Source organism: Aotus nancymaae, unplaced genomic scaffold (genome assembly GCF_030222135.1).
Source record: "Aotus nancymaae isolate 86718 unplaced genomic scaffold, 86718_ANA_hifiasm-v0.15.2.pri h1tg000131l, whole genome shotgun sequence".
Lineage (NCBI taxonomy): Eukaryota > Metazoa > Chordata > Mammalia > Primates > Aotidae > Aotus > Aotus nancymaae.
The window spans coordinates 5,914,579-5,940,880 of NW_026988546.1; the positions used below are offsets into that span (position 1 = coordinate 5,914,579).

The window sequence follows — 26,302 nt, forward strand, 5'->3', positions numbered from 1 at the left end:
ATGGAGAAACCCCATCTCTACTAAAAATACAAAATAAGCTAGGCATAGTGGCGCACGCCTGTAATTCAGCTACTCAGGAGGCTGAGGCAGGAGAATTGCTTGAACGCGGGAGGCGGAGGTTGCAGTGAGTGGAGATCGTGCCATTACATTACAGCTTGGGCAAGAGCAAAACTCCATCTCAAAAAAAAAAAAAAAACAAAGAAAAAGAAAATTAGGAAGTTAAATAGCTTTGCTGTGTTGTGTCTAGAAGCCATTATCTGCAGCCTGCATCTGCAGCCAGGTGGGGGTGGTGGGGAGGAGACTGAGGCTGCTTCTCCTTGTTAAAAGACTTGGATCCTCTGGGCAAAAGTGGAACATTTCATTTTTACTGATTTGATTTCTAGCAGCTAAGTTTCTGACTGCCTAAGACTTCAGAACAAGGTTTCTCACTGAGGCAGAAAGCAGAAATCACTCAGAACTGGGTTTGTGACATTTTACAGATGTAGCATGACCCTGGGAGAAACACTGTTTCCAGTTACCTTTGCAGCTGCCTTTGTCTGTGTCTGTTAGGTTGGCCTGATTCATGGCAGGGAAGAGTTTTCCTTTCTCAATTTGATTTGATTTTTACTTTCTCAATAAAGTGCCTGGAATGAGAATTATTTGGGTCTTTACAAAAATATCACCAGCTACTTTGCAGAATATAATACACCATTGATGAATACAATAAAAAATTTTTCTGTTAAAAACCAAACAAAAAACCCAAAACATTTGTACCTTTTTTTTTTTTTTTTTTGTACCTAAGTACTTTTAGGTCAATTACATGATTCTTTCAAAAGTATCTTGGCCAGCCAAGGTGGCTCACGCCTGTAATTCCAGCATAAGGTGGGAGGATCACTGGAAGCCAGGAGTTTGAGACCAGCCTGGCCAACATAGTAAAACCCCATCTCTACTAAAAATACAAAAATTAGCCAGGTGTGGTGGTGGGCACCTGTAATCCCAGCTACTCCAGAGGCTGAGGCACGAGAATCCCTTGAACCTGGGAGGTGGAGGTTTCAGTGAGCCAAGATCGTGCCACTGCACTCCAGCCTAGGTGACACAGCCAGACTCTGTTAAAAAAAAAATTATTACTAGTGGCTTTCATATTAAGATAGATCCAGAGCCTGGTTTCAGAAATAATTAAAATATAATAAGATGACACAGGAAATGTGAAATGTCATGATAGAACAAATGCTTTCATTCCATGAGAAACTAAGAGATCAATGTGCTGAAAATGTCTGTTAGGAAGCATGTCGGTCAGCGTCCAAGCAGGAAAACAGACACACTATTTCAAACAGAGGCTTAATTTAGGGGATTCGCTATAGAGAGGTTGGTAGGGCTGGCAAAGCAAAAGTCCTAAGAAAGGAAGGGGTGGAGCCAGGGCGGGGCCAAAGCTCCCCAGCCTGGCGAGAGGCCATCATGAGTCCACACTGAAGTTATGGTTCTTGTAAATATCATTGAATTAAAATCAAAATGTCAATCACAATCGAATACCAAAAAATACATAAATACTCCAGGGTAAGACTATTGGGTGGTAGTTCAGAGCATGAACCTAGGCTCACAATGGACCATAGCCTTGTGATTCTGAGTTGGCAAGTAGCGAGAGTGGGAGGACCTGCCTCACAAGGTGGCCGGTAGGACCAGGGAAGACGCGGCTTGTGAAGGATGCAGATGGAGCCTGGTCTTGGCCACCGTCCGGAGCAGGAAGAGGGTGGGGTGCTGAGAACGGAAGGAAGAGAAGGAAAACTGCAGGAGGGGAACATAGGTCTGACTGCGCTCTGGAAACCTCTAAAGCGCTCTGGAAACAGAGAGGAGAAAGGAGGTTGGAGTCAGTCCTGGGTTTAATACCTGCTCAGCCTCCTCCCTGACCCTGGGATCCCAGGGGCGCAGGTCTGTGAGCTTGCTGAGCCTCAGGTTTCCCATGTGAAAAACTGAAGCATTTCTTTCTTGCAGGGCAGATGTGAACACTAGATGCGGTTCATGTCTGCACCTAGCTCGTGGCAGGATGCTAGGCTCCAGGAAAGGCGAGGTTTCCAAGATGGAGCCACCAGGGGGCGCGGTGGTCCTTTGCCTTGGCTGCAGTGAAAATTACCAGGCTTGCAAACCAAGGAGTTGGTCAGAACCTCCGGGAGGCTCAGGGGATAATCTGGAAGTGGTTAGGCGGGTGGGAGACCTCAGTGAGGCGGGGTAAGAAGGCGAGGGAGGAGAGTCACGGGAGAGAAGGAAAAAAACAAGCGTGTCCGCAAGGCTACCCACGGAGATCTGGGCAGGGGCTCTGGGCCAAAGCCCTCAGAAAACGAACTCATCCCTTCTTTCTAGCCATTTGCTGAGCACCTACCTGAAGCCAGAAACGGCAGTGTGCAAAATCAGCCCCTCTACTGGCTCCCAGTCTTGCTAAGGAGGCTGACACGTGGACAAATGTCATCTATACGATGTGCAAATGAGAAGTCCTATAACACCACCATGTCTGTAACCTTTATAGCATGCCAGGTATTGCATAATAATTGTCCAGTTTTACACAAGGCAAAACTGAGATTCGAAGGATTCACTCATTCCCGAAATTCACAAAGCTAAGAAATAGTGGATGCAAGCTAGTTAGGCTATTTTAAAGCTGTGTTGGTGCTTTACAGATCACTCCTCCTCTGGTAAAGCAACATAAAAACAACCCAGCTCCTTGAAAACTCAGGCCGGTAGCCCTCAGCAATAGCTGACAAGCAGGATGGCAGTACTCTCCCGCACCCCCATGGCTCCCAGTCAGCCTGTTTCCTCTTCCCTGCTGGCCTTGCCCCCTCCTGCTCACCTCCACTGTGACCCGCATCTGGCTCACCCCAGGCAACATGTTCCCAGTCACCTCCACCATCCGTGGCCACAGCCTCAGCCTGGCCTTGTCATTGCTGTCATCTCTCTGGAACTAGGCGTTCACATGTCTTTCTGTGGACAATGCTGAGCCTTCCAGATCGTGGGCTCAGGTCCCCTGCTGCAGCTGCCACAGCCGCCTGCTGCCTGCACTATCTTCCTTCCTGCCCTAGCCACTCTTAGAAAATACCCTAAATGGCGGGGCACAGTGGCTCACGCCTGTAATCCCAGCACTTTGGGAGGCTGAAGCGGGTGGATCACCTGAGGTCAGGAGTTTGAGACCAGCCTGGCCAACATGGTGACACCCTGTCTTTATTAAAATACAAAATTAGCCAGGTGTGGTGGAATGCACCTGTAATCCCAGCTACTCGGCAGGCTGAGGCAGGAGAATAACTTGGAACCCGGGAGGCAGAGGTTGCAGTGAGCCGAGAGCATGCCATTGCACTCCAACCTGGGTGACCGACTGAGACTTTGTCTTAAAAAAAGAAAAGAAAAAAGAAGAAAAAAAAGAAAACACCTTAAATGCCTTTGTTTCCCCTTCTTCCATCACACCTGTCTCTACCTGCTCCTGCCCCCATCCAGGCAGAGTAACCCAGCCCCAGAAAACCATCCAGCAAGGCAGGTAGGAGGAGGAAGTGGCTGCTGCCACTGGAGAAATTCTCCAGGGAGTTGAGGGAGTGCTCATTGGAGAGAGCCCAGGTCTCTGGGAGCATACGGGAGAGGGTGGAAGGCAGCGGCAGGGAGCGCCTTGCTACAGGCAGGGCCTAGTCAGGGATGGCAGCCCTTGGATTTAAGGCCGAAGCAATCCTTGTGAATGTTATTCAGCTGTAGAGATGAGTGCTGAATTTATCCAGGCTGGAGTTTGTCACGTGGTTCTGATGAAAACCGTGGGGATGTTGAGAATACTGGCTGAAGTGACAGGGCACTGAATCTACAGAACGATGACCTGGGGTCCAAACGTGCTTGTTTACTTACTGCTTAGAAACCACATGTATCTTGAGTGCAGGGCCTGGCCGTGTTCTCCACTGCAATTCCATCCTGCTGTTGGCCACTTTCCTGATCAAGTGCTCTGGCGGCAGGGGAGAAAGGCTGGAAGGGCAGAAGTGTGGTTGGAGATGTCTGAGTGTGTGGTCAGAAGTGGGTCGCCCTGGAGATGGCCTGCTCCAGGGGGTGGCCCAGGATGTGGGAGACTAAGGTGGCATTGAGGGGGGTACTAACCTCTCTCAGTATGCCAAGATTTTCCTGACTTTATGGCCGAAAGTCCCACGTTCCAGGAACCTGCCCATTCCTAGGTGAACCAAGCCTGTTGGTTACCCTAAGCGGAGGACAAGAATATCCTGGAGAAGCCAGGGTGTTGGCAGGTGGTCTGTGGAAGCTACCCAGGATTGGCCTCGTGGGCACACATCATTTCTTGCCACACTTTATATGCGTGACCCCTTGTGCATGCTTTTTCATCAGTGGGATTGGGCTTTTTCCTAGCCCTAAACTCCAGGAATAACAACTACATTTTAAATGGCAAATATTTCAAGAGTAGGAATACCAAAGTGTGGCTACACTGGCATTTTCAAGTCTGCAAATTAGGTGCATTTTACTCAGAGCCTTAAGAAACCAACAAAAGTAACCCAGCTGATTATTTCTTTTCTTTTTTCTTTTTCTTTTCTTTCTTTTTTTTTTTTTTTTGAGATTGAGTTTCACTCTTGTTGCCCAGGCTGGAGTGCAATGGAACAGTCTTGGCTCACTGCAACCTCCGCCTCCCAAGTTCAAGTGATTCTCCTGCCTCAGCCTCATGAGTAGCTGGAATTACAGGCACCCACCATCACCCCCCGGCTGATTTTTGTATTTTTAGTAGAGACAGGGTTTCACCATGTTGGTCAGGCTGTTATGAAATTCCAGACCTCAGGTGATCCACCCACCTCAGCCTCTCAAAGTGCTGGGATTACAGGTGTGAGTCACTGTGCCTGGCCTAATTCTTTCTTTTCTGTTGGAAAATTAACTGCTGATTATCTGTAGTTGTGTCTTTATTTTTTTTAGAAATCTAGCAATGGTGATTTGCAGTATGACGTAAAAGGACTATATATTCATATCATAATTTCATTTAATCAAACACACAAATCATATCAGGAATGAAATAGTCTTTGGTTAAATAGATCTAGTCTTGAAAACAGATTTTGCATTCTACATGCATTACATGGCACAATCACATCATTACAACTCAAATTTTACAATAATTGACTTTCTGTTATGGCAATCAAATAAGCATAAATAAATTATTCCAGAGAGGTTTTATTTTCAGAACAGTATTTGATAGTTCAATTATTTAAATAAATACAGACATTTTGGAAAAATTTTAGAAATATCTTTTTTTTTTTTTAAAGGGACAAGGTCTCACTCTATCACTCAAGTGTGGTGGCATGATCATAGCTCACTGCAGCCTCAAACTCCTGGCCTCAAAGCAATCCTCCCACCATAGCCTCTTGAGTAGCTAGGACTACAGGTGTGCTGAGTCTTTTTTTTAAAAAAGAAAAACAACATTCTTTGTAGATATGGGGTCTCATTATGTTGCCCAGGCTGGTCTTGAACTCCTGACCTCAAGTCATCCTCCTGCCTTGGTCTCCCAAAATGTTGGGATTACAGGCATGAGTCACCTCACCCAGCGTAAATACTTTTCAACCAAAAAGCGACTATCTTATAAACTGCCAATATATACAAGGCATATTGAAACAAGTAACATCAGAATTATACTCTATGTCAAAATCATGGATATGTACAGTCACTGTAAATAAAAACATGGTGGTCTGGATAGGCTTTAATTAGCTTATTCACTAAAACAGAATTCTTTTCCGCAATATTTAGAGGAAGATTACTCGAAATATAGTTCTTCTCTATAAAATCAGTGGAGAATCATTATATGTAGACTTGGATGCCTATATATACCTACAGCTTACTCAACATATTTATATCAGAAATTTGAAGATGTCCTCTCCTCCTAAGTGACCCACTTAAAATCTATACAGCAGATTTGCTGAATTCTTGTTAATTTGTATTTAACATTAAATTGAATATAGTTAGAAAAATTTTAAAGAATTTTGCATCTTTTCAGCAAATGCATATATTAACGGTTAACAAATGAAATACTATCCCTTTGTTCTAAATTTTAGCCTATAGCTCAGTTCCTCATTTTATTAGGGACTAATAAGAGAGAGAGTATGAATGCTTTATTAAGCTAATCCTTAAATCTTGTTTATGTTAAGCTTTTTACTCAGAGATAATTGTAGATGCTGAGATAGTTGTAGATAATTGTAGAGTCACATGAAGTTGTTAAGAAATAATACAGAGATCCTGTGTTCTTTTCACTGAGTTTTCCCCAATGGCACATCTTGCTAAACTATACTACAATATTCCAACCAGGATTTTCACATTGATTTGGTCAGGATACTGAACACGTCCATCACCATGAGGATCTCTTGTGTTATCTTTTTACAGTTACACCAACTCTCTTGTTCTCCCCATTCCTCCCTGGCAACCCCTTAACTATTCTCCATTCCTATAAATTTACATTTCAAAATGTTACGTAAATGGAACCATACAGTGTGTAAACTTTTATGATTGGCTTCGCTCTCTCAGAATAATTCTCTGGAATTCGTCCCAGTAGTTGTCCGTGTCAGTTTAGTTCTTTTTTTTAATTGCTGAGTAGTAGTCCAGGCGTGGAGGCACCACCCACTGCTTCGCCAGCCACCTGTTAAAGGCCATCTGATTGCTCCCAGTTTTTGAACGTTATCAATAAAGCTGATATGAATGTCCTTGCACAAATTTTTGTGTGAACCTCTTTTCATTTCTCTGGGATAAATTCTGGGAGCAATTGAGGGTCAGTATGGCAGTTGTATGTTTAGTTTAGTTTTATAGGAAATTGCCAAATGGTTTTTCGGAATGGCTGTTCCCTTTTACATTCTCACCACTAGTATATGCCTGACCCAGTTTATCTGCATCCTTGTCAGCATTTGGTGTTATCATCACTTTTTTATTTTAGCCATTTTGGCAGGTATGTAGATGTGTCTTATTGTAGTATTAGTTTGCAGTTCCCTAGTGACTAGTACTGTTGAGTATCTTTTCATATGCTTATTTGCCATTAGTATATTCTCTGCAGTGAAATGTCTGTTCATGTGCTCCATTTTCTAATTAAATTTTTTTAACTGTTCAATTTTGACAGTTCTTTACATATTCTAGATACTAATCTTTTGTTGGATGTGTGATTTGGAAATATTTTCTCTCAGTATGTAGCCTGTCTTCTCGGCCTTTTAACATGGTCTTTTGCAGAGCAAATGTTTTAAATTCTGATGAAGTTTAATTTATCAAATTTTCTTTTATGAATTGTGCTTTTGGTATTAAGTCTAAAAACTCTTTGCTTAGCCCTTGTTCCCAAAGATTTTCTATAGTTTCATAGTTTTACATTTTATGTGTACAGATACGATCTCTTTTGAGTTAATTTTTGTATAAGGTATGAAGTTTAGTCCAAGGTTCATTTTATTTGCCTACAGATGTCCACTTGCTCCAGTTTATTAAAAAGACTATGCTCTGTTGAATTAGTTCTGTACTTTTGTAAAAAAAAAAAAAATCAGTTGAGCCTATTTGTGTGGGCCCTCTAGATTCCCTATTCTGTTCCATCAATGTGTGTTTCTAGGCCACCAAATACCACTTTCTTGAGTACTGTCGCTACATAATAACTCTTTGTATTAAATAGAATGATTTCTCCAACCTTATTCTGCTTTTCCAAGACGGTTTTAGCTATTTGAATGCCTGTGCCTTTCAAATAACTTTTAAAATAAGCTTGTATAGGTCTACAAAATCCTCGCTGGGATTTTGATAGGAATGGCATTAAACCTAGAGATAAAGATGGGGAGAACCGATCTCTTTATTGTTTTGTATCTTCCAATCCAAGAACATGGTATCTCTCTTTCTTTGTTTAGATCATTAATTTCTTTCCTTAGTATTAAAAAATTTTCGCTACACAGATCCTGGGTAAGTTTTGTTTATACATAAATATTTCACTTTGGAGTGATTGCAAATGGTATTGTGTTTTCAGTACCCCCCCTCCACCCCCTGACATGTTCATCGTTAGCATAGAGAAATGCAATTGACTTTTGTATGCTGGTCTTGTGTCCTGAGACCTTGCTGCATTCACTTACTAGTTCTAGAGTTTTTTTTTTTTTTTTTAAATAGTTTATTTGGAATTTTCTATGTAGGCAATCCTGTCATCTCTAAATAGGGATACATTTTTTTTCCTTTCTGATCTGTATGCACTTAATCTCTTTTTCTTGCCTTATTGCCATGTCTGGAACTTCCAATACAGCCGCTAAAATTTTAATCAATGTAAATTTCTAGAGATTGCTGAAACACACTTGCCTGAATGGAATCCATCAAACTTAAAACTATGAATTTTCAACACAGTTCTTATCCAACCTTTTCAGGTTTCATTTCCTGTAATTTGGATAAATAGCATTTGTCAGTGGTTATAAATGGCATCCACTCTGCAAAGCCCTTTGAAGCAGCAGTGACCTTTAATGAGCTAAATGGAACCTGACTATAAAACAAACCTAGCATGGGGACCTTATCTGTAAGACAGGATCAGGAGGTAGCGAAGCTCCAAGTATTAAGGTTTGAGGTTGACTTATGCAATACATTTGAGCATGTCATTTGTTCTTCCAGCTTTCTCCCTTTTTTCTAAATTGGGAGTAGCAATAATTTTAAACTCTGAAAATATGAAGTTCCCTCAGAGGTACCTTATTCTTATATATTACACATCACCATTGTTAGGAACTCTTTTGAGTATTGGCTTATGACAAGGAAATCTCTGCATCTTACTATGTTTTTAGCAACAGATGCTTAAAATATATGTTGACAACTCAAACTCTCATCGTGTGTTATTTTGTTAAGCAAAAGTATATAACCATTAATAACACTTTTATTTACATGAACAATGTAGATTTCATAAATAAATAAATATATATAGTGATGTGTTTTTATGTTACACAACCTCCCTAACCTACCAAATAAAGTTTATAGCCATTACAGAAAGACAGGATACTTGGGACGGCTCAATCCTTTATAGGTTTTAATGATCAGAGGTCTTAGATATATATACATAGGTCCATGTGGGCCTTAGAAGTGTACACAGGTACAGTCTAATTTCTTGAAAACACTAGAAGCACCTACATGTAATATGTAGAAAGTTTAAATCTGTAGTAAGAATCAAATTTCAAAGACTGTTTTTTCCAAAAGCAAGAAACATCGTCTCTAGGCAGGCTAGTCCTTCTCTTTTACAATCACTTTGCTGATTTTCCTGGTTCAGTTTCTACCCATGCATTTCATTAACTCTTTCCTTCTTAAAACTGGATGTCTTCTAGGAACCATTCCACCCGTGTTTGCAGTGCACCGTCTGGGATGTGGACTCAACCTCTCTGAGTCTGGTTTTCTTGTCTGTAAGAGGCAATGATGATGTGCGTCTCATTGGTTGCAGGGCTTAAACGCGATGGCTTCCCTTGAGGGCCTGGCCCAGGGCTGGGCAGGCAGCAGGCCCTCAGTTACCGGCTTCCTTTCTTCCTTCTCTAATGTGCTGCCTTTACTTTCCCAGCTTCACCCTCTCCCCTTTCCCCTTTCTCCACCACAGAATGGGGCACTTCTTATTCTGGATGCCCCGTTCACGCGGGAGAGAGGGGAACCCTTGCCAGAAGTGTGAGCAGCTCAACCTTTTGGGACGCTTAATGTCGAAGCTACTCGTTCCTCTTTAATGCACTGCCATGGTTGGTTATGTAGAGAAGGGCTGTGCACAAAGCATCCTAGGTTCTTAACTGTTTTCACGTTATGGTGGGGAAAAAAGTTGCATCAGTGACCAGTATATTCTAGCCAGTATGACTTAATAATGCATTTGCAATCCACCAGCAGGAGGAGTAATCCACAGACACACAGTCCTCCACCCTCACCCTAATACAATGTTGTGGCTGTGTGATGCACAGTCAGCTCCTTCGTGGTTGCAGTCAGCTTAGAACCAAGACTGCGTTTGGCACAGCAAGCAACAAAAGTACTCTCACAATACACAGTAATCACATTGTACGTACAGGCAGTTTTTTTCTTAAGGAAACAGCAACGATCTCAACATGTCATTTTGACCACCACTATTATACGATTTCTGAATAGGTGAGTCTGGATTGAATACAATGGAATAAAAACTATCTATGCGAAGTATCCATGTGAGTTGGAGATCTGCAAATGACCACTTTAATCTCACATCTAGCATAGAGTTCCCTGTTCCCCTTCTCTCATTCTGCTGTAGGGATGGCAGGGCTGCTGTGAACCCTTCAACAAAGAGACACTGGTCAATAGCTGTCTGGCTTCATCACTGAAAAGGTTTTCATTTAAGTGCAAACACTAAGGACTTTCTTCTTACTCCATCAGGCCTTTCTGGGAACTGCTTTGAAATATTCCTCCTTTGAAATATCAGATACGCCTCCATACCATTTCTGAAGCCAGATATGTTCTACCCTCATCTTCATAAAGAACCATTCATACTGACGAGGCCACTTCCTCATCCCTGGGTGCCTGCAGAAATAAAGAGAGACCACAGTAAAGCTGTTATTATCAGAGAGGGGCACCCTGGGCCAAGTCACAGAACCTCCAGAGTCCAGGCCTCATTTGCACTGACAGCTGCTCAGATCAGCCAGAGCCAGAGCCGGGGAGCTGGGTATCAGTGCCTGGGACCTCGGTAGGAAGGCAGGGACTGTAGACCCTACCCCATGTGGCTAAAGGCTCAAGTCTTGAGCCAGGCTCCTTGGTGTGAATCTCAGTTCAACTGCTAATGAGCCATGATGCCCGTGGGCTATTGGCACTCACAAGCCTCTGTGTCCTTACCTGTCACGTGGGGTGATGCTGATGGGGCTCTTCATAGGGCTGTGTGGGGAAGGAGACAAAGAACCACACATAATACACCCACAGAGAGTAAGTGCTCAGTGGAGGCTGGTTACCATTATTAGGAAATGTAAAGAAAGGTTTTATGCATCTCTGTAGGAAATTTTCACAAAATGGAGTGTGCCCGTGAAATCAGTCTGCCCATGGAAAGATTTCTAGTCATGGAGCAGGCTGAGAGCTACTGAGGCAAGTGAGAGCCAGCTAGATTTGACAGGCGACGTCACATCCTGGCTCGCACTGTTTACTGACTTGCCTCTCCCCGATGCATACCCCTAAACTTGCTGCAGTGTCTTTGAGGGCAGGAACTGTGGTTCACTTCTTTTTTTTTTTTAACTTCATAAACATTTCCTTTATATCTAAAAATGGTGTAAACATAATTCAAAGACCAGGTCCAAACTGGGAAAAACATTTATTACAAAGGAAATGCAACCATAGGTTGATGATCTTTATTTATTTATTTATTTATTAGAAATGGGACCTTGCTCTGTTGCCCTGGCTGGAGTGCAGTGGCAGGATCATAGCTCACTGTAGTCTTGACCCCCTGGGCTCAAGCGATCCTCCAGCCTTAGCCTCATGAGTAGTGTGCCACCATGCCCAGCTAATTTAAAAAACAATTTTTGTAGAGATGTAGTTTTACTATGTTGCCCAAGCTGGTCTTGAACTCCTGGTCTCAAGCAATCCTCCTGCCTCAGCCTTCCAAAGTGCTGGAATGGCAGGTGTGTGCCACACACTCAGTCAATCGTCTTTTTAAAGAATAATTTATTTTGAAACAATAATAAACATACAGGGAAATTGAAAGTACAGTATCCAAAACTATTTTCTTTTCTTAATCCATTTGAACAAAAGTTGCTAATCTGTCACTATAACACCCCAAATATTATTCAGCCAAGATAGTAACATGATTGCTGTTGTTTTAAGCAACATACTTTTGTACTGATAACTGGAACAAAGTTTGATACCTGGAAGTGGTGCTGGTGCAACAAACCCTAATCCATGGGGCACTGGCTTTGGCCCAGGCAGTGGGTGGAAGCTGGAAGGATCCCGAGGAGACTGACAGTGAGGGCTTATAAAATGGTAGTAGTGCCCGGCTGGATGCAGTGGTTCACACCTGTCATCCCAGCACTTTGGGAGGCCAAGGCGGGAGGACCACATGAGGCCAGGATTCAAGACCAGCCTGAACAACATGGCAGACCCTTTCTCTACTAAAAATACAAGAATTAGCCAGGCGTGGTGGTGCACACCTGTAATCCCAGCTACTTCGAAGGCTGAGGCACAAGAATCACTTGAATTTGGGAGGCAGAGATTGCAGTGAGCCAAGATTGTGCCACTGCACTCCAGCCTGGTTGACAGACAGAGACTCTGTCTCAAAAAAAGTTTGTGCCTGTAGGTAGTCCCAGCTACTCAGGAGGCTGAGGCAGGAAGATCCTTTGAGCACAGGAGTTGAAGGCTGCAGTGAGCTATGATCATGCCACTGCATTCCAGCCTGCACAAAAGAACAATACCTTGTCTCTAAAATTAAAAATAAAAGTATAGGAAGGCTACTGAAAGTTGGAGGTAAAGGTACCTATATTACGTAGTGGCAGGCAAACTTGGCAATGTTGTTGTTTGTTGTTAGGCAGAAAATAGGAAATGTTCATATCCTTCCACTTTTTGATAGGGTTGTTTGTTTTTTTCTTGTAAATTTAAGTTCCTTGTAGATTCTGGATATTAGACCTTTGTCAGATGGGTAGATTGAAAAAATTTTCTCCCATTCTGTAGGTTACCTGTTCACTCTGATGATAGTTTCTTTTTCTGTGCAGAAGCTCTTTAGTTTAATTAGATCCCATTTATCAATTTCAGCTTTTGTTGCAATTGCTTTTGGTGTTTTAGTCATGAAGCAAAGGAAGATATTTATGTGGCCAACAAATATATGAAACAAAGCTCATCATCACTCGTCATTAGAGAAATGCAAATCAAAACCACAATGAGATACCATCTCACGCCAGTTAGAAAGGAGATCATTAAAAAGTCAGAAAACAACAGATGCCGATGAGGCTGAGGAGAAATAGGAACCCTTTTACACTGTTGGTAAGGTGTAAATTAGTTCAACCATTGTGGAAGACAGTGTGGCGATTCCTAAAGGATCTAGAATCAGAAATACCATTTGACCCAGCAATCCCATTACTGGGTATAAACCCAAATGATTATAAATCATTCTACTATAAAGACACATGCACACATATGTTTATTGCAGCACTATTTACAATAGCAAAGGCTTGGAACCAACCCAAATGCCCATCAATGATAGACTGGATGAAGAAAATGTGGCACATGTAAACCATGGAATACTATGCAGCCACAAAAAAACAATGAGTTCATGTCCTTTGCAGGGACATGGATGAAACTGAAAGCCATCATCCTCAGTAAACTAACATAGGAACAAAAAACATCGCAGATTCTCAGTCATAAGTGGGAGCTGAACAACAAGAACACATGGACACAGGGAGGGAAACATCACACACCTGGGGCCTGTTGGCGATTGGGGCAAAGGGAGTTAGAGCATTAGGAGAAATATCTAATTCATGCGGGGCTTAAAACCTAGATGACACGTTGATGGGTGCAACAAACCACCATGGCACATGTATCCCTATGTAACAAACCTCCATGTTCTGCACGTGTATCCCAGAATGTAAAATTAAAAAAAAAAAGAAAATAGGAAATGAACCTAATGAACCCACTGATCTAGGATCTAGGAAAGATTTTGGCCCCTTCTCATTGCTTATAATAACATGTGAGAGGAGAAGAACTAAAGAGTGAGAGTTGAGTTTAAAAGCTAGCAATAAAATAAATAACTAAATAAAAACGTTTGTGCACACACACACACATCGACATCTATTTCTTTAAGTATTGAAAGCCATGAGTTCATGTGAACATACCCAATCCCAATCATTCTAGTTTCCTCTGATTGTGCCTTTAGCCCTTTTCCGTGTCCTTACGAGCCGTGCTTATTCACTGCATCCCTGCATGCAGAATCTTCCTCTTCCCATGAGGTTGTGAATTGCTCCTCCAACTCACCACTTGCCTTCTAGCCTGTTTCCATTGCTGCACCAGCCTGCACCCCAGCTCTGAGCCTCCACTTCCGGCTGCTCCTGAGTGGACACCTGTGGAAAGGCCACCCCCGCGTGCATGCGCCGTCCTCAGCCTGCACGAGCTCTGACCTCCAGGCTTGGCCACCCTCTCACTTGTGTAGACCCCTACAGCAGTGGTTCTCAAACTTTAGCAGCATATCAATTTCCTGGAGCATGCATTGTACAATATAGATTCCTGAGCCTTATTTCTGGAGAGATTGATTCAGTAAGTAGGTCAGGGTGGGGTGAGTAAAGCCGTGTCTAAGTCAGCATCCTGCTGATGTAAGGGTGAGAGCACCACACTGAGAAATGCTGCCATCCCCGGCAGGCAATATGCTTTGTTTAGAGTGGATGCTTGAAAATGTTTGTTGTGTTGACGAAGACTCAGCTATTTTCACGGCAAGGCAGGGAATTGTCAAAGGTTGGAAGTAGGTAGGGATTGTGCCTGGAATAGCTCAGTGGTGTGCTCTCCAGAGGCATTCGCCTGGCTTCCGCGGCCACTGCTAGTGATCTCCACAGCCAGGCTGAGCCTGGCCCTGTTACCACTGAAGGGCAGTGTAGACCAATCATTGTCACTGCATCAGAGGCATCAAATGGCATAGCCTGACCTTGGCTTATTGTTATTGTGTATTTCTGGGCAAATCAATTTTAAAGCATCTACACACCTTGAAAACATGGCTTGCTTGGCAAATTCTACTTCTTCTGGAGACACTGCAATCATCTGGCCGGTGAGTGTTAACCGGACACATCTTGGATCCTCTGGGTCAACGATGTTTTTTCTGCACGTGAAAAACATTTTTTGTATATTAGAAGAAGGATAGGACATCAGCCGCAATTCTAAGGATTTTATAAAATTAAAAATAGTCACATTCCTGGTTATATCATTCAGGTTATGTTACAGATAGTTACTTTAAAATACTCAGGCAGAGGCCGTGTAATAGGTGCGCTTGTGTAGGTGAGCTATCAGTTTGGTTCTGGGGCAGTGAGATAACATCTGAAGTATGCTAGCCAAAAGTGCACATTTGAGGGTGGAGGAAATTGAGATGGGAAAGTTCCCTGATCCCCTCCAGAGACTTGCGACAGCAGGGTAGGTTGTGGTTTGGTGGGTAGGGGTGGCTTGTTTTGCTGAGCTCAAATCCTTAGAGGAGGGGGAGTACACAGGTGAGCAGGTGCAGGAGCTGGGGCGAGTGCCTTTAGGCACTGGCAGGAATGAACCTCGTACCAGCCTGTGGTGGCGTCTAACAGTTGCCTGCAAACTCTGGAGCCCCAGAGGGCATGTGCTACAAACAGTGCTCTTTCAGTGGTTGCCGGGGATGGCTAAGTGTTAACCAACGCGGTGGAGAGTCAGGGTATCATACACCCTACCCTCTTGGTACCTGGGTTCTTGTCCGGCATCCAGGAAGAATCAGACCATACAGACTTAAAGGATGGTGAGTGCAGAGGTTTTATGAAGCAGTGGAAGTGGCTCTCAGCGGAAGAGCTGGAAAGGGGCTGGTGCAGGAAGGTGATCTTTCCCTGAGGCCTGCCCATCTCCAGCCAGGCTCCTCTCCAAAGTCTTGCCATCTGAAGTTAAGCCGTGTCAATCCATAGTCTCCAACTCTCAGTTACTTCTTCTCTAGAAGTTCAGCTGCTCTTCCCAATCCCAGCTAAGGTCCACGGTTTATATAAGCACAGGATATGGAGGTGGGGCAGACCAAAAAGCAACATTCAGGCACAAAAACAGGAATGCCTGTTCTCATTTAGGGCTGCATGTCCAGGCTTAAGGGTGGAGCCCTTGCCAGAGACCCTGCCCTTTTGCTTCCCGTCCATATCAAAATGGAGAGTTATTATAAAGGGAAGGATGTCTCAATTCTGCTATGAATAAGTTCTAGAGATCTGCTATCCAGCATAAGAGTTCACAAAATGATATTGTGCACATAAAAATTTACTAAGAGGGTAGATCTCACGTTAGGTGGGGTTTTTTTTTTTTAAGCTGCAGAAACAAAACAAAGCAAATGAACTCAAGAAAACTTTGGGAGGTGTTGGATGTCTGCGTAATATGAATGGCATCTCTGGAGTAGTACAATGCATCTGTCTGGATCCCACAGTGACTGGAATGAGGGGTTTCAAATGTTTGCCATGAGAACCTGCACTGGAGGTTTCCTTAATCAGCAAGAAGTGTGTGAGAAATAAGAACGGTAGTGTGATCATGTTAGTCACTGCTGGCTAAGAAATGTTTCTGTGGTAACAGATTTATCCTAAGACTTGTCCGCATTGTAAAGGTCGCCTGGCAGTGAGGATGTGGGGAAGGAAACTTTTCCTTTTCTTTTTGATATGGAGTCTCTTTATGTTGCCCAGGCTAGAGTGCAATGACACAATCTCAGCTTACTGTAAACTCCACCTCCCGGGTTCAAGCAATTCTCCTGCCTCGGCTTCCCAAGAAGCTGGGATTACAGGAGCATGCCACCACACCCAACTAATTTTTGTATTTTTAAGAGACAAGGTTTCACCATGTTGGTCAGGCTGGTCTCGAATTCCTGACCTCAGGTGATCCACCTGCCTTGGCCTCCCAAAGTGCTGGGAAGACAGGTGTGAGCCACCCGGCCTGTGGGGAAGGGAACTTAAAGCTCTCATCAATCTCTAATCATGTCAGGTTGCCTATTTCTGGAAGAAGCATAAACAGGAGAATCTGATTCTCCAAATGTTGTTCAGATAGTGGCTTCCTGTAAGTTCACAAGAGAAAGCTCTTGGCCACAGCTTGTGCCTTATGCATGTTGCAAGCTGTGTCCATAAGTGTTTGGGAAAATGGTTCAAGGATGAGGCAGCACGATGATAATACTAGTCACTTACATTCACATAGTTTTTTTGGTATTTCGAAAAGGCTTTGATGTATATCCCATCATCTGCTGATATAGCAAGATTTGTTAATTTTTATACCAAGGACATTTGTACATCACCTCATTTTATTTGATCTTCATGATAACCGTAGGAGGTTATATTGTTAGCCCCCGTTTAGAAGAAAATGAGACTCAGAGGGGTTAAGTCGTCCAGGGCCATGGAGCTTGTAGGGGTGCAGCCAGGCCTCTAGGACCCTAGTCCTCTGGTCTCAAGTAGAAAGCCAGGCTACCTCTCATCTGGTCTGTTATTTATTTATCTCTTTTTCTGAGACAGAGTCTCACTCTGTTGCCAAGGCTGGAGTGCAGTGGCATGATCCTGGCTCACTACAACCTCTGCCTCCCAGGTGTAAATGAGGCCTCAGTTTCCCAAGTAGCTGGGATTACAGGCACACACCACCATGTCCAGCTAATTTTTGTATTTTTGATGGAGATGGGGTTTCACCATGTTGGCCAGGTTGGTCTCAAACTTCTGACTTCAAGTGATCCACCTGCCTTGGCCTCCCAAAGTGCTGGGATTACAGGTGTGAGCCACCACTCCTGGCTCCATCTGGTTCCTTATATCTGGGTATATCCCAGACTTGACTTCTCCTCTATGTCCCAGATCCAATCAATTCCCAAGGTTTATGGATTCTTTATCCAATTATCTGATTATAAACTTTTAAATATCTTGCTGGGACATTTTCTCAAAAGCTTGCCTTGAGGGCAAAAAAAATGCTACAACATAGGGAAAAAAAGAGCCTGTTGCAAGGATGTTTGTTATAGAATCATTTATGGTGGCAAAAATTAGAAGTAACCAAAATGCTTAGCAGTGGGGAAATACAAATAAAGTTTTATCAATACTATAACATACAGCCTTTAAAACAGATGAGGTAGAACTATAGATGTCCATGATAAAGATATAAGTAAAAATGTTACAGGCAGTGAATCCATATGGGTCTGCAGCAACCTCAATTCTTACCTCCTCAAAAGAAAGAATTCAACAGAGTGGGGCATAAGGCAGAGCGAGAACTGAGGCAAATTTTAGAACAGGAGTGAGAGTTTATTACAAAGTTTTAGGGCAGGAATGAAAGGAAGTAAAGTACACTTGGAAGAGGGTCAAACAGGCAACTTGAGAGACCAAGTGCATGGTTTGACTTTTAACCTAGGGTTTTATATGTTGGCACACTTCTGGGGTCTTGCATCCCTTCTCCCTGAGTCTTATGCTGGGGTGGGCCGTCTGCATGTGCAGCGGTCTGCCAGCTCTTGGGAGGGGAGCATGCATAGTGCATTTATGGGAGTTGCACACGTGTTCACTTGAGGTGTTCTTCCCTTACCAGTCAAGTCTTCCTATAAGGTCATATACCAGTTAAACTCTGCCATTTGCCTCTTAGTGCACATGTGTGAGGCCCCTCACCCAACTCCTGAGATACTACCAGGAAGCTGCTGTTCACCATCTTCAGGTTTTTTCTATCTATTGGGAGACAGCCCTTCCCTGGAGCTGGCTATGACTAATTATTATTTTAGAGAGACAGTTAACAACCACCTGGCCATCACCTGATGGTTACCTGACATTTCTGGTGGGGGTACGAGTGGACCCTCTCCTGGTCTGCTCATGTCTGACTAGCTACTTACTGTAACAAAAACAGTTAGTTGAAGAAATTTTAAAAATCTCTGGACCTGGGCCAGGTGTGGTGGCTCAAGCCTGTAATCCCAGTACTTTGGGAGGCTGAGGTGGGTGGATCACGAGGTCAAGCGTTTGAGACCAGCCTGACCAACATGGTGAAACCCCATCTCTACTAAAAAAAAAAAATTAGCCGGGTGTGTTGGCAGGCGCCTGTAATCCCAGCTACTCGGGAGGCTGAGGCAGGAGAATCGCTTGAACCTGGGATATGGAGGTTGCACTGAGCCAAGATCACGCCATTGCACTCCAGCCTGGGGGACAGTGAGACTCTGTCTCAAAACAAACAAACAAACAAACAAACAAACAAACAACAAAAACAACAACAACAACAAAAAACACATCTCTGGACCCTCAAACTCCTTATACCAAAGGGAAGGTTAAGCCTAGAGGTTGAGTCATGCAACCCCCTCTTCCAAATGAATCGCTGTTACCAGCATTATGCATCACCCAGACTCCCTGGGAAAAGGTAAAAGGCCTCAGGGGTCTCCAAATGACTGCCCCCACAGACCATTCATAAGTAAATTTTTTGCTGGCCTCTCATAAACAAGGACATGCCAATTTTAACTTTAGGTCTGCAATCGAAGTCTAGCTCCTGAAACTAAGTCTGATTCTACGCTGACAATGTCAATTGCAAGCTTTTCTTCCCAGGTGCAGAACAAAGACAAGACTGGATCAATCATTCCTCCACTTACCCAGAGACATCTGCATAATTAATTCTTCCTTTACTCCCTTTTTTCTTTCAAACATTCGCTTTATCTTATGCAAAGTGTTGACTTACTGGGCTCTAACTGAAGTCCCACAGAGATACAACCATTGCCTTACCACCTACCTGCCTCTTCCTACATGCCTTTCTCCCCTTGAAGAAAATGTACAAATGGTAAACCTCCTGAAAACCTCTTTAGGAAAATAGCCACAAATAGGTCTGTGGCTTGTGTGTTCTGGGACATGCCCTGAGGTTGGCTTAATAAATCTCAATTGATTGACACTTGCTTCAGGGACTCATTTTGGTTATCAAGAAAAATATGTGCTGTGCAGCTCCATTAGAAGAAGAAAGAGGCTGGGTGTGGTGGCTCACACCTGTAATCCCAACACTCTGGGAAGCTGAGGCGGATGGATCATGAGGTTAGGAGTTCAAGACCAGAGTGGCCAACATAGTAAAACCCCATCTCTACTAAAAAATACAAAAATTAGTTGGGCATGGTGGCTCATGCCAGTAATTCCAGCTACTTAGGAGGCTGAGGTAGGAGAACTGCTTGAACTGGGACCCAGGAGGCAGAGGTTGTAGTGAGCCGAGATTGCGCCACTGTACTCTAGCCTGAGCTACAGAGCGAGACTCCATCTAAAAAAAAAAAAAAAGAAGAAGAAGAAAGAAAGGGCTGGGTGTGGTGGCTCACACCTGTAATCCCAGCACTTTGGGAGGCTGAGGCAGGCAGATCACCTGAGGTCAGGAGTTCAAGACCAGCCTGGCCAACATAGTGAAGCCCTGTCTCCACTAAAAACACAAAAATTAGCTGGGCGTGGTGGTGGGCACCTGTAATCCCAGATACTCAGCAGCCTGAGACACGGGAATAGCTTGAACCTGGGAGATGGAGGTTGCAGCGAGTCAAGATTGTGCCACTGCACTCCAGCCTGGGCGATAGAGCGAGACTCAGTCTCAGAAAAAAAAAAGAAAGAAAATTATAATCTGTGGTATTTTTGATACTGCAAAAATGTGGTTGTTAACTTGTAAATGTTTCTTGTGAGTTAAGATGAAAGAATGACAGGATGTAACCTGCATAACAAAAGCCACATCTGTATCTTTGTAAAAGTAACTGAGTTGCAAAGGAGAAAAGAAGTGAAAATAGTAAGAAGAAACTGAATTCACGTATATGAATAATATTTAGAATTTCGGTCAGAATGAGGCTGTCATTAGTTGCATCCAATTTATTTGTTCACTATTAAAGCTAATTTCTTCATAAAATTGTTGTGATGAAAGCAATGAAGTTAGCCCTCAGATGTAAGTCATTATAGAGTAATAACAGTACATTTACATAGGGAGCATTTTTGCTTCTCTACTGTGGGTGATTATATAGAAATAGAAAGGAGATTATATATTTTTAAAGGTAAATAGAAAACTTGGCATTTACACAGTGGAAAACCCAGCTAAACTCTGTATCACTTTCTTCTACATGTGGTAGACAGGCTAATGGTTCCCCAAAGCTGTCCACATCCTAATATTTGGAACATGTGAATATGTTCCCTACAAGTCGGTTTCTAATCAGCTGACTTTGGATCGGAAGATCAGCCCAAGGCAATCAAAAGATCATTATGTGGAAAGCCTTGAAGTGATTTGACTAAGGAAGACCCACCTGGCCGTGGCTGGCTTTGAATAAGGAAGGGGCATGAACCCTGGGGTGCCAGCAGCTTCTCAAAGCTGAGAAAAGCAAGGAAACAAGACTCCTGGTGAGACCTCTTTTGGACTTCTGACCTCCAGAACAATAACATGATAAATCTGGGTTATTTTAAGCCAGTAAGTTGTAGTAAGTTTTTACATCAGCTATAGGAAATGAATACAGCGCCTAAAGGAAGTTGGATGGCAGCCCCTCCCTTAGTCACAGAAGTACAACACACATGTGGTTACTGGCAGCTGTGCCCCTGAAATGGCCAGCAAATGCAACACCAGCTAGTAGAGAGGGCCCTGAGCACCCTGGGGACCCTGATGCATGCTGTCGATTGATGAGAGGGTACTTTGGTAAAAAGGGGTTGTAGGAGGTATTGCCTTTCCTCTGGGTAACAGATCTCATCTATTTTTTTCTTTTTTTTGAGATGGAGTCTCGCTCTGTTACCGAGGCTGGAGTGGCTGGAGTACAGTGGTGTGATCTCAGCTCACTGCAACCTCTGCCTCCCGGGTTCAAGCAATTCTCCCGCCTCAGCCTCCTGAGTAGCTGGGATTGTAGGCACCCACCACCATGACTGGCTAATTTTTGTAGTTTTAGTAGAGACGAGGTTTCACTGTGTTGGTCAGGCTGGTCTTGAACTCCTGACCTTGTGATCCATCCACCTCAGCCTCCCAAAGTGCTGGGATTATAGGCGTGAGCCACCACGCTCGGCCAGATCTCATCTTTTGTTTAGGTATCTACTTCCCTTTCACATACAGCTTCAGGAACCTTAGTCCATCCATCCCCAGGCCCTGAGAACCTGGATTGCCTAAGCCAACCAGCAAATTCCAATCCCTGCCTGTAATGATGGATTCAGGGACTGGCACAACAGCAAGTTTGGTCACGAAAGCTCAAGGAGCTACTTGCTGAGGACTTCTGGGGTGGAAACCCCCCCAACTTTCTTTGGAGTCCACCTGGAGAGATGCTCACTTTTGTTGGACATAAACAGAGGAGCATCTGTACCTGGAGGGCAGCCACACTGGATTACAGTGGAGCCACTCTTAACATGAAACAGACACCACAGGAGAGAGGGAGCGGGAAAAAGCCTCATTTGGTCGACATTGTTTAGCCCCTAAGAAAAGCCTACCTCTGAATTTTTCAGTTAAGTGAACTGTTAAATTTCTCAATTCTTTAAGTCCATACGAGCTTACTTTTCTATTTCTTTCAACTGAAAGGTTGCTCACTAATTACATGGCTTCATGTTTCTGGAGCTCTGTTTGTCTCTGTTCTTAGACATGGTGGAGACATGCCCACCTAATGTTAGATGTATTAATAGCGATCAATGAACTATTTTTCATAAAGGCTGTAAAGAAGCATCGTGGGGTGCTCCATTGGGCTCTCTACCTCCTGCAACTTGAGTGAGCTTACTTATTTTCCTTGTGTTTCACTGGTGTGAGTGACCCTAGGAGCTGAAGGACGTGGGCTGTGCTGATTGCAGCTCTCCTTCAGGCCAGTGGACATTCTTTTGGGTATTTCTTCCCTTTTCACCTGACTTTAGAGTTCGCCACCCATGCCCTGTGAGGATGGGCAGCTTGTAAACCAAGAGGATTCAACTTTCAAGAGTTGGACCAGAAAAACCTGATCCATGCTCTCATAGTGGCCATCTGGGGAGCCCAGAGGGATGTCCTACCTGCCCGAGGACTGAGGACTGTGGTGGAGAGTGGCAGGAGCTGTCCTGACGTCTGCCCTCTGGACCCTGACTGCACTCACTCATCGAGGCTGCCCTGGTGCCTGCCTAGCACTCAACAGGTGGCATCTGCTGGGTGAAGTGCTTGCATACCCAGCCAGGGGTTTCTTCTTATTTATTTATTTATTTATTTATTTATTTTGAGACAGAATCTTGCTCTATCACTCAGGCTGGAGTGCAGTGGCGCGATCTTGGCTCACTGCAACCTCTGCCTCCTGGGTTCAAGCAATTATCCTGCCTCATCCACCCAAGTAGCTGGGACTACAGGCACTCACCACCACGCCTGGCCACAGGTGCATGCCACCATGCCCAGCTGATTTTTGTATTTTTAGTAGAGATGGAGTTTCACCATGTTGGCCAGGATGATCTCGATTTTTAACCTTTTTATTTTTATTTTTCCTATAACAGATACTAATATGGTATGTGAAGATTTAATCCAGGGAGTCAAGGGACCAAAATATTAAAAGGCTCTGTTCTTAGTGGGTGGGTTTCATGCCCACAGGCATGGACCCCATTGTATCGGGGTTCCAGAATGCTTCTGAATTGGGAGAATGATCAGTCACAGCACTTTGTATGCAACAGAGTGGATTACATGACCTGTGAAGTCATAAAGGACACAATAAAGCAGTGCTCTTGTATTCAAATGATCTTCAATTAAATGTGAAGTTTGTGTTCTGGATAGTTAAACTTCTCTGAGATAAGTAATCCTCCTCTTGCTACAATTTATTTGACGCTCATATTTTTATGGGCTATGATTTTGTAAGAGCTTCAAGAGGGTGCGTTTTTCTAAAAATATGTATAACCTTCCCACACTCTTTATATCTTGATAGTATATTTAAAAGTCTGTTTTATTTTTATATGTTTGTGTTCAGTGGTAAAGAAAAATGTTAGGGGAAAAGATGTATTATGTTCTTTGAGGATTTAGGAAGTTATACCAATATATATATAAACATACTGAGCAAATGACAGCAAAATATTTGTTTGACCTTACTTTGATTTTTTATAATATAGAAAAAATTGGTCGGGCAGGTAGTGCACACCTGTAGCCCTAGTTCAGGAGGCTGAGGCAGGAGGATCACTTGGGCCCAAGAGATTGAGGCTGCAGTGAGCTACGATCATGCCACTGTACTCCAGCCTGGGTGACACAGTGAGACCCTGTCTCAAACACACACACACACACACACACACACACACGAAAAAAGGAAATAGATTGGACCACCCAATCCTGTGAATGATAAAATCACCATCATTGTATAATGGTTCTCAACTGGGAGAACTTTTGAGATGGAGTCTTGCTCTGTTGCTCAGGCTGAAGTGCAGTGGCACAATCTTGGCTCACTGCAGACTCTGCCCTCTGGGTTCTAGCGATTCTCCTGCCTCAGCCTCCTGGGTACCTGGGATTTCAGGTGCACACCACCATGCCTGGCTAATTTTTGTATTTTTAGTAGTGATGGAGTTTCGCCATGTTGGCCAGGCTGGTCTTGAACTCCCGACCTCAGATGATCCACCCACCTTGGCCTCCCAAAGTGCTGGGATTACAGGCAGGAGCCACTGCTCCCCACCAGGGGCCAGGAATTCTAAATGTCCTCCAATGCATGGGACGGTCTTACACAAGGAACTGTCCTACCCCAAATGCCAGTAGAACCAATTGAGACACGTCGCTAGGCTTTGTCTCTCCCTGATGTATACAGCCAGAGAGTGACAGATGGAAGGTGGGTGTAGACCAGGCTTTCTCAGCCTTGGCACTACTGACATTTTGGCTGGATGATTTTTTGAGGTGAGGGGCTGTCCTTTGCATAATCGAGTATTTAACAGCGTTCCTGGGCTCTATCCGCTAGATGCCAGCAGCACCCCTACCCCAACCCAAGTTGTAACAACCAAAAAGGTCCCCAGACATTGCCAAATGTCCCTGAGGAGGAGTCTCCCAGCTCCCTGTTTGAGATCCACTGGTGGAAATGCAGGTAAATCTTTCAACTTAGTGGAGGGAGAGGAGTGAGTTGCCTATTAGGATTTCGTACTGTGTCAAGTAAGTATGGGTGTCATCTGCAACTGAGAGAGAAGGAAGGGGAACGCTTAGGTTTCTTCTTTAAATAAGTGATCTTACTGGGGAAATGAAATGGGATTTTCTAGGAGTGTTGAGAATGCATGGGAGGATTCTGTCAGCTACGTGGTTTGCCTGGGCAGACCTGAGCCACCTGGGAGCAGGAACAGAGGAGGTAGAAGTAGGGTTTAGGTATGGCCAGGCAGGAGGCAAAAGGGTCAGAGGAGGTGTAGGTGGTCTCGGTGGTCTCAGAGCAATCGTAAAGATAGACCATGGAGTCTAACCTGGGCAAAGAGAAAGAGGAGCCAGGATGTGCTGACGGGTGGGACGATCGTGATGGGGGCAAAGCGTTGGCAGTTCCATGTGGTCCCAGCATGTTGCAGGAGGGTTGCACAGGCAAGAAGGATACAGAGTAGGAGTCTTGGAATGGAAATTCTGAATGTGATGCATTTGCTAGCAAATCTGGAGTGTGGGTGGTGAGAACCTGGCTGGAGAAGCTGGAGTGTAGGATGCACCCTCCACGCAGTGCTGAAGGCAAGTGCAATGGCAGCAGAGAGGAAAATGGTGAGGCCTGCAGCTTCCACTGCCAGTTTTACTCCTGTTCCCCAGGGTAACCGCAGAACAAACAGGATTCTCCTGTTCGGTGCTAGCCTTTCCAGCATCTGCAGAAAGCACTGTGTTGTTCCTGAGACTGCTCCTTTCCAGGCTGGCTGCTTTCAGACATCCTAGCTTATCAATGTCCCTGTTAAACTATGGGACCCAGAACTGCCCTCGAAACTCCAGCAGGAGGTGAGCAAGGTTGGGGAGGCGTCTCACCTCCACCGCCCTCTACTCCATCCTCCTAGGGATGCTATCCACAATAGTTTCCTGGAGTGGTCTTTTGACATGACATCTTTCCCAACCAATATTGCCTGTAGGTGGTCACTTCTTCCTATTCTTAGGGCACAGAAAAAACTTGTCTATTTTATTATCTTGTTTTTAATTTAATTTTTATTTTATTTTACGGCATGCCAGTATAATGCCTCATACGGTCCTAGTTAATTTTTTCCCAGTTTTGTTTACCCTTCTTGGCACCATTTTCCTGGTTATGACATTGACTTCTCTTGACAATTTTCTATGTCTTCCAAATATGTATTTTTCCATGTCTCTTTCCATGTCTCTGTATCAAGCTTCCAATCAGTTCAACCCCAGACTCCTTCCTCTAGCTCCCAAAACCCTTTCCCCCTACTTTTCAAGATATTGCGAAAGGTCAAGGAACCAGAAACCTCCTACATAGAGTTCAATAAAACCCACCCTACTAATAGACCCGTTTGGTCATTCACCCAATTGTTCATTCATCCGCAGTTTCACATCCACCACAGTGCAATTAGATATAAGAGAAATAAACAAATATAAATCTGCCCAAATTATTATTCCCCAGTTTACATTATTCCATCTTGTCTATGAGAATATGATCCTGCAAGTTTCTTCAGATGTCTCAGGGAAATCCACAATAGTTTCCTTGTGGGGATCGCCCCAACATTTCCTGATTCATCATCATAGGAAAACTATAAAAGAAAGGGATGGTCTTTTGACATGACATTCTTCCCAACCAATACTGCCTGTAGGTGGTCACTTCTTATTCTTAGGGCACAGAAACCATCTTTTCCAGAATCACTGTGTAAGTTGTGTTCACCCACAGATC

The 26,302-nt window shown here is 43.9% G+C and overlaps 1 protein-coding gene across 1 annotated transcript in view; it reads right to left on the minus strand.

The window, feature by feature from the left end:
- Positions 1 to 8,957: 8,957 nt before the first annotated feature.
- The window catches only part of CREG2 (cellular repressor of E1A stimulated genes 2), a 41,806-nt gene continuing 24,461 nt past the window's right edge, over positions 8,958 to 26,302 (minus strand). Inside the window, exons 3-4 of the mRNA XM_021669813.2 lie at positions 14,603 to 14,716; positions 8,958 to 10,464 (exon numbers count right to left, since the gene is read on the minus strand). Of these exons, the coding sequence (XP_021525488.2) occupies positions 10,317 to 10,464; positions 14,603 to 14,716 (262 nt within the window). The 3' untranslated portion in view covers positions 8,958 to 10,316. The remainder of the gene's footprint in view (positions 10,465 to 14,602; positions 14,717 to 26,302) is intronic.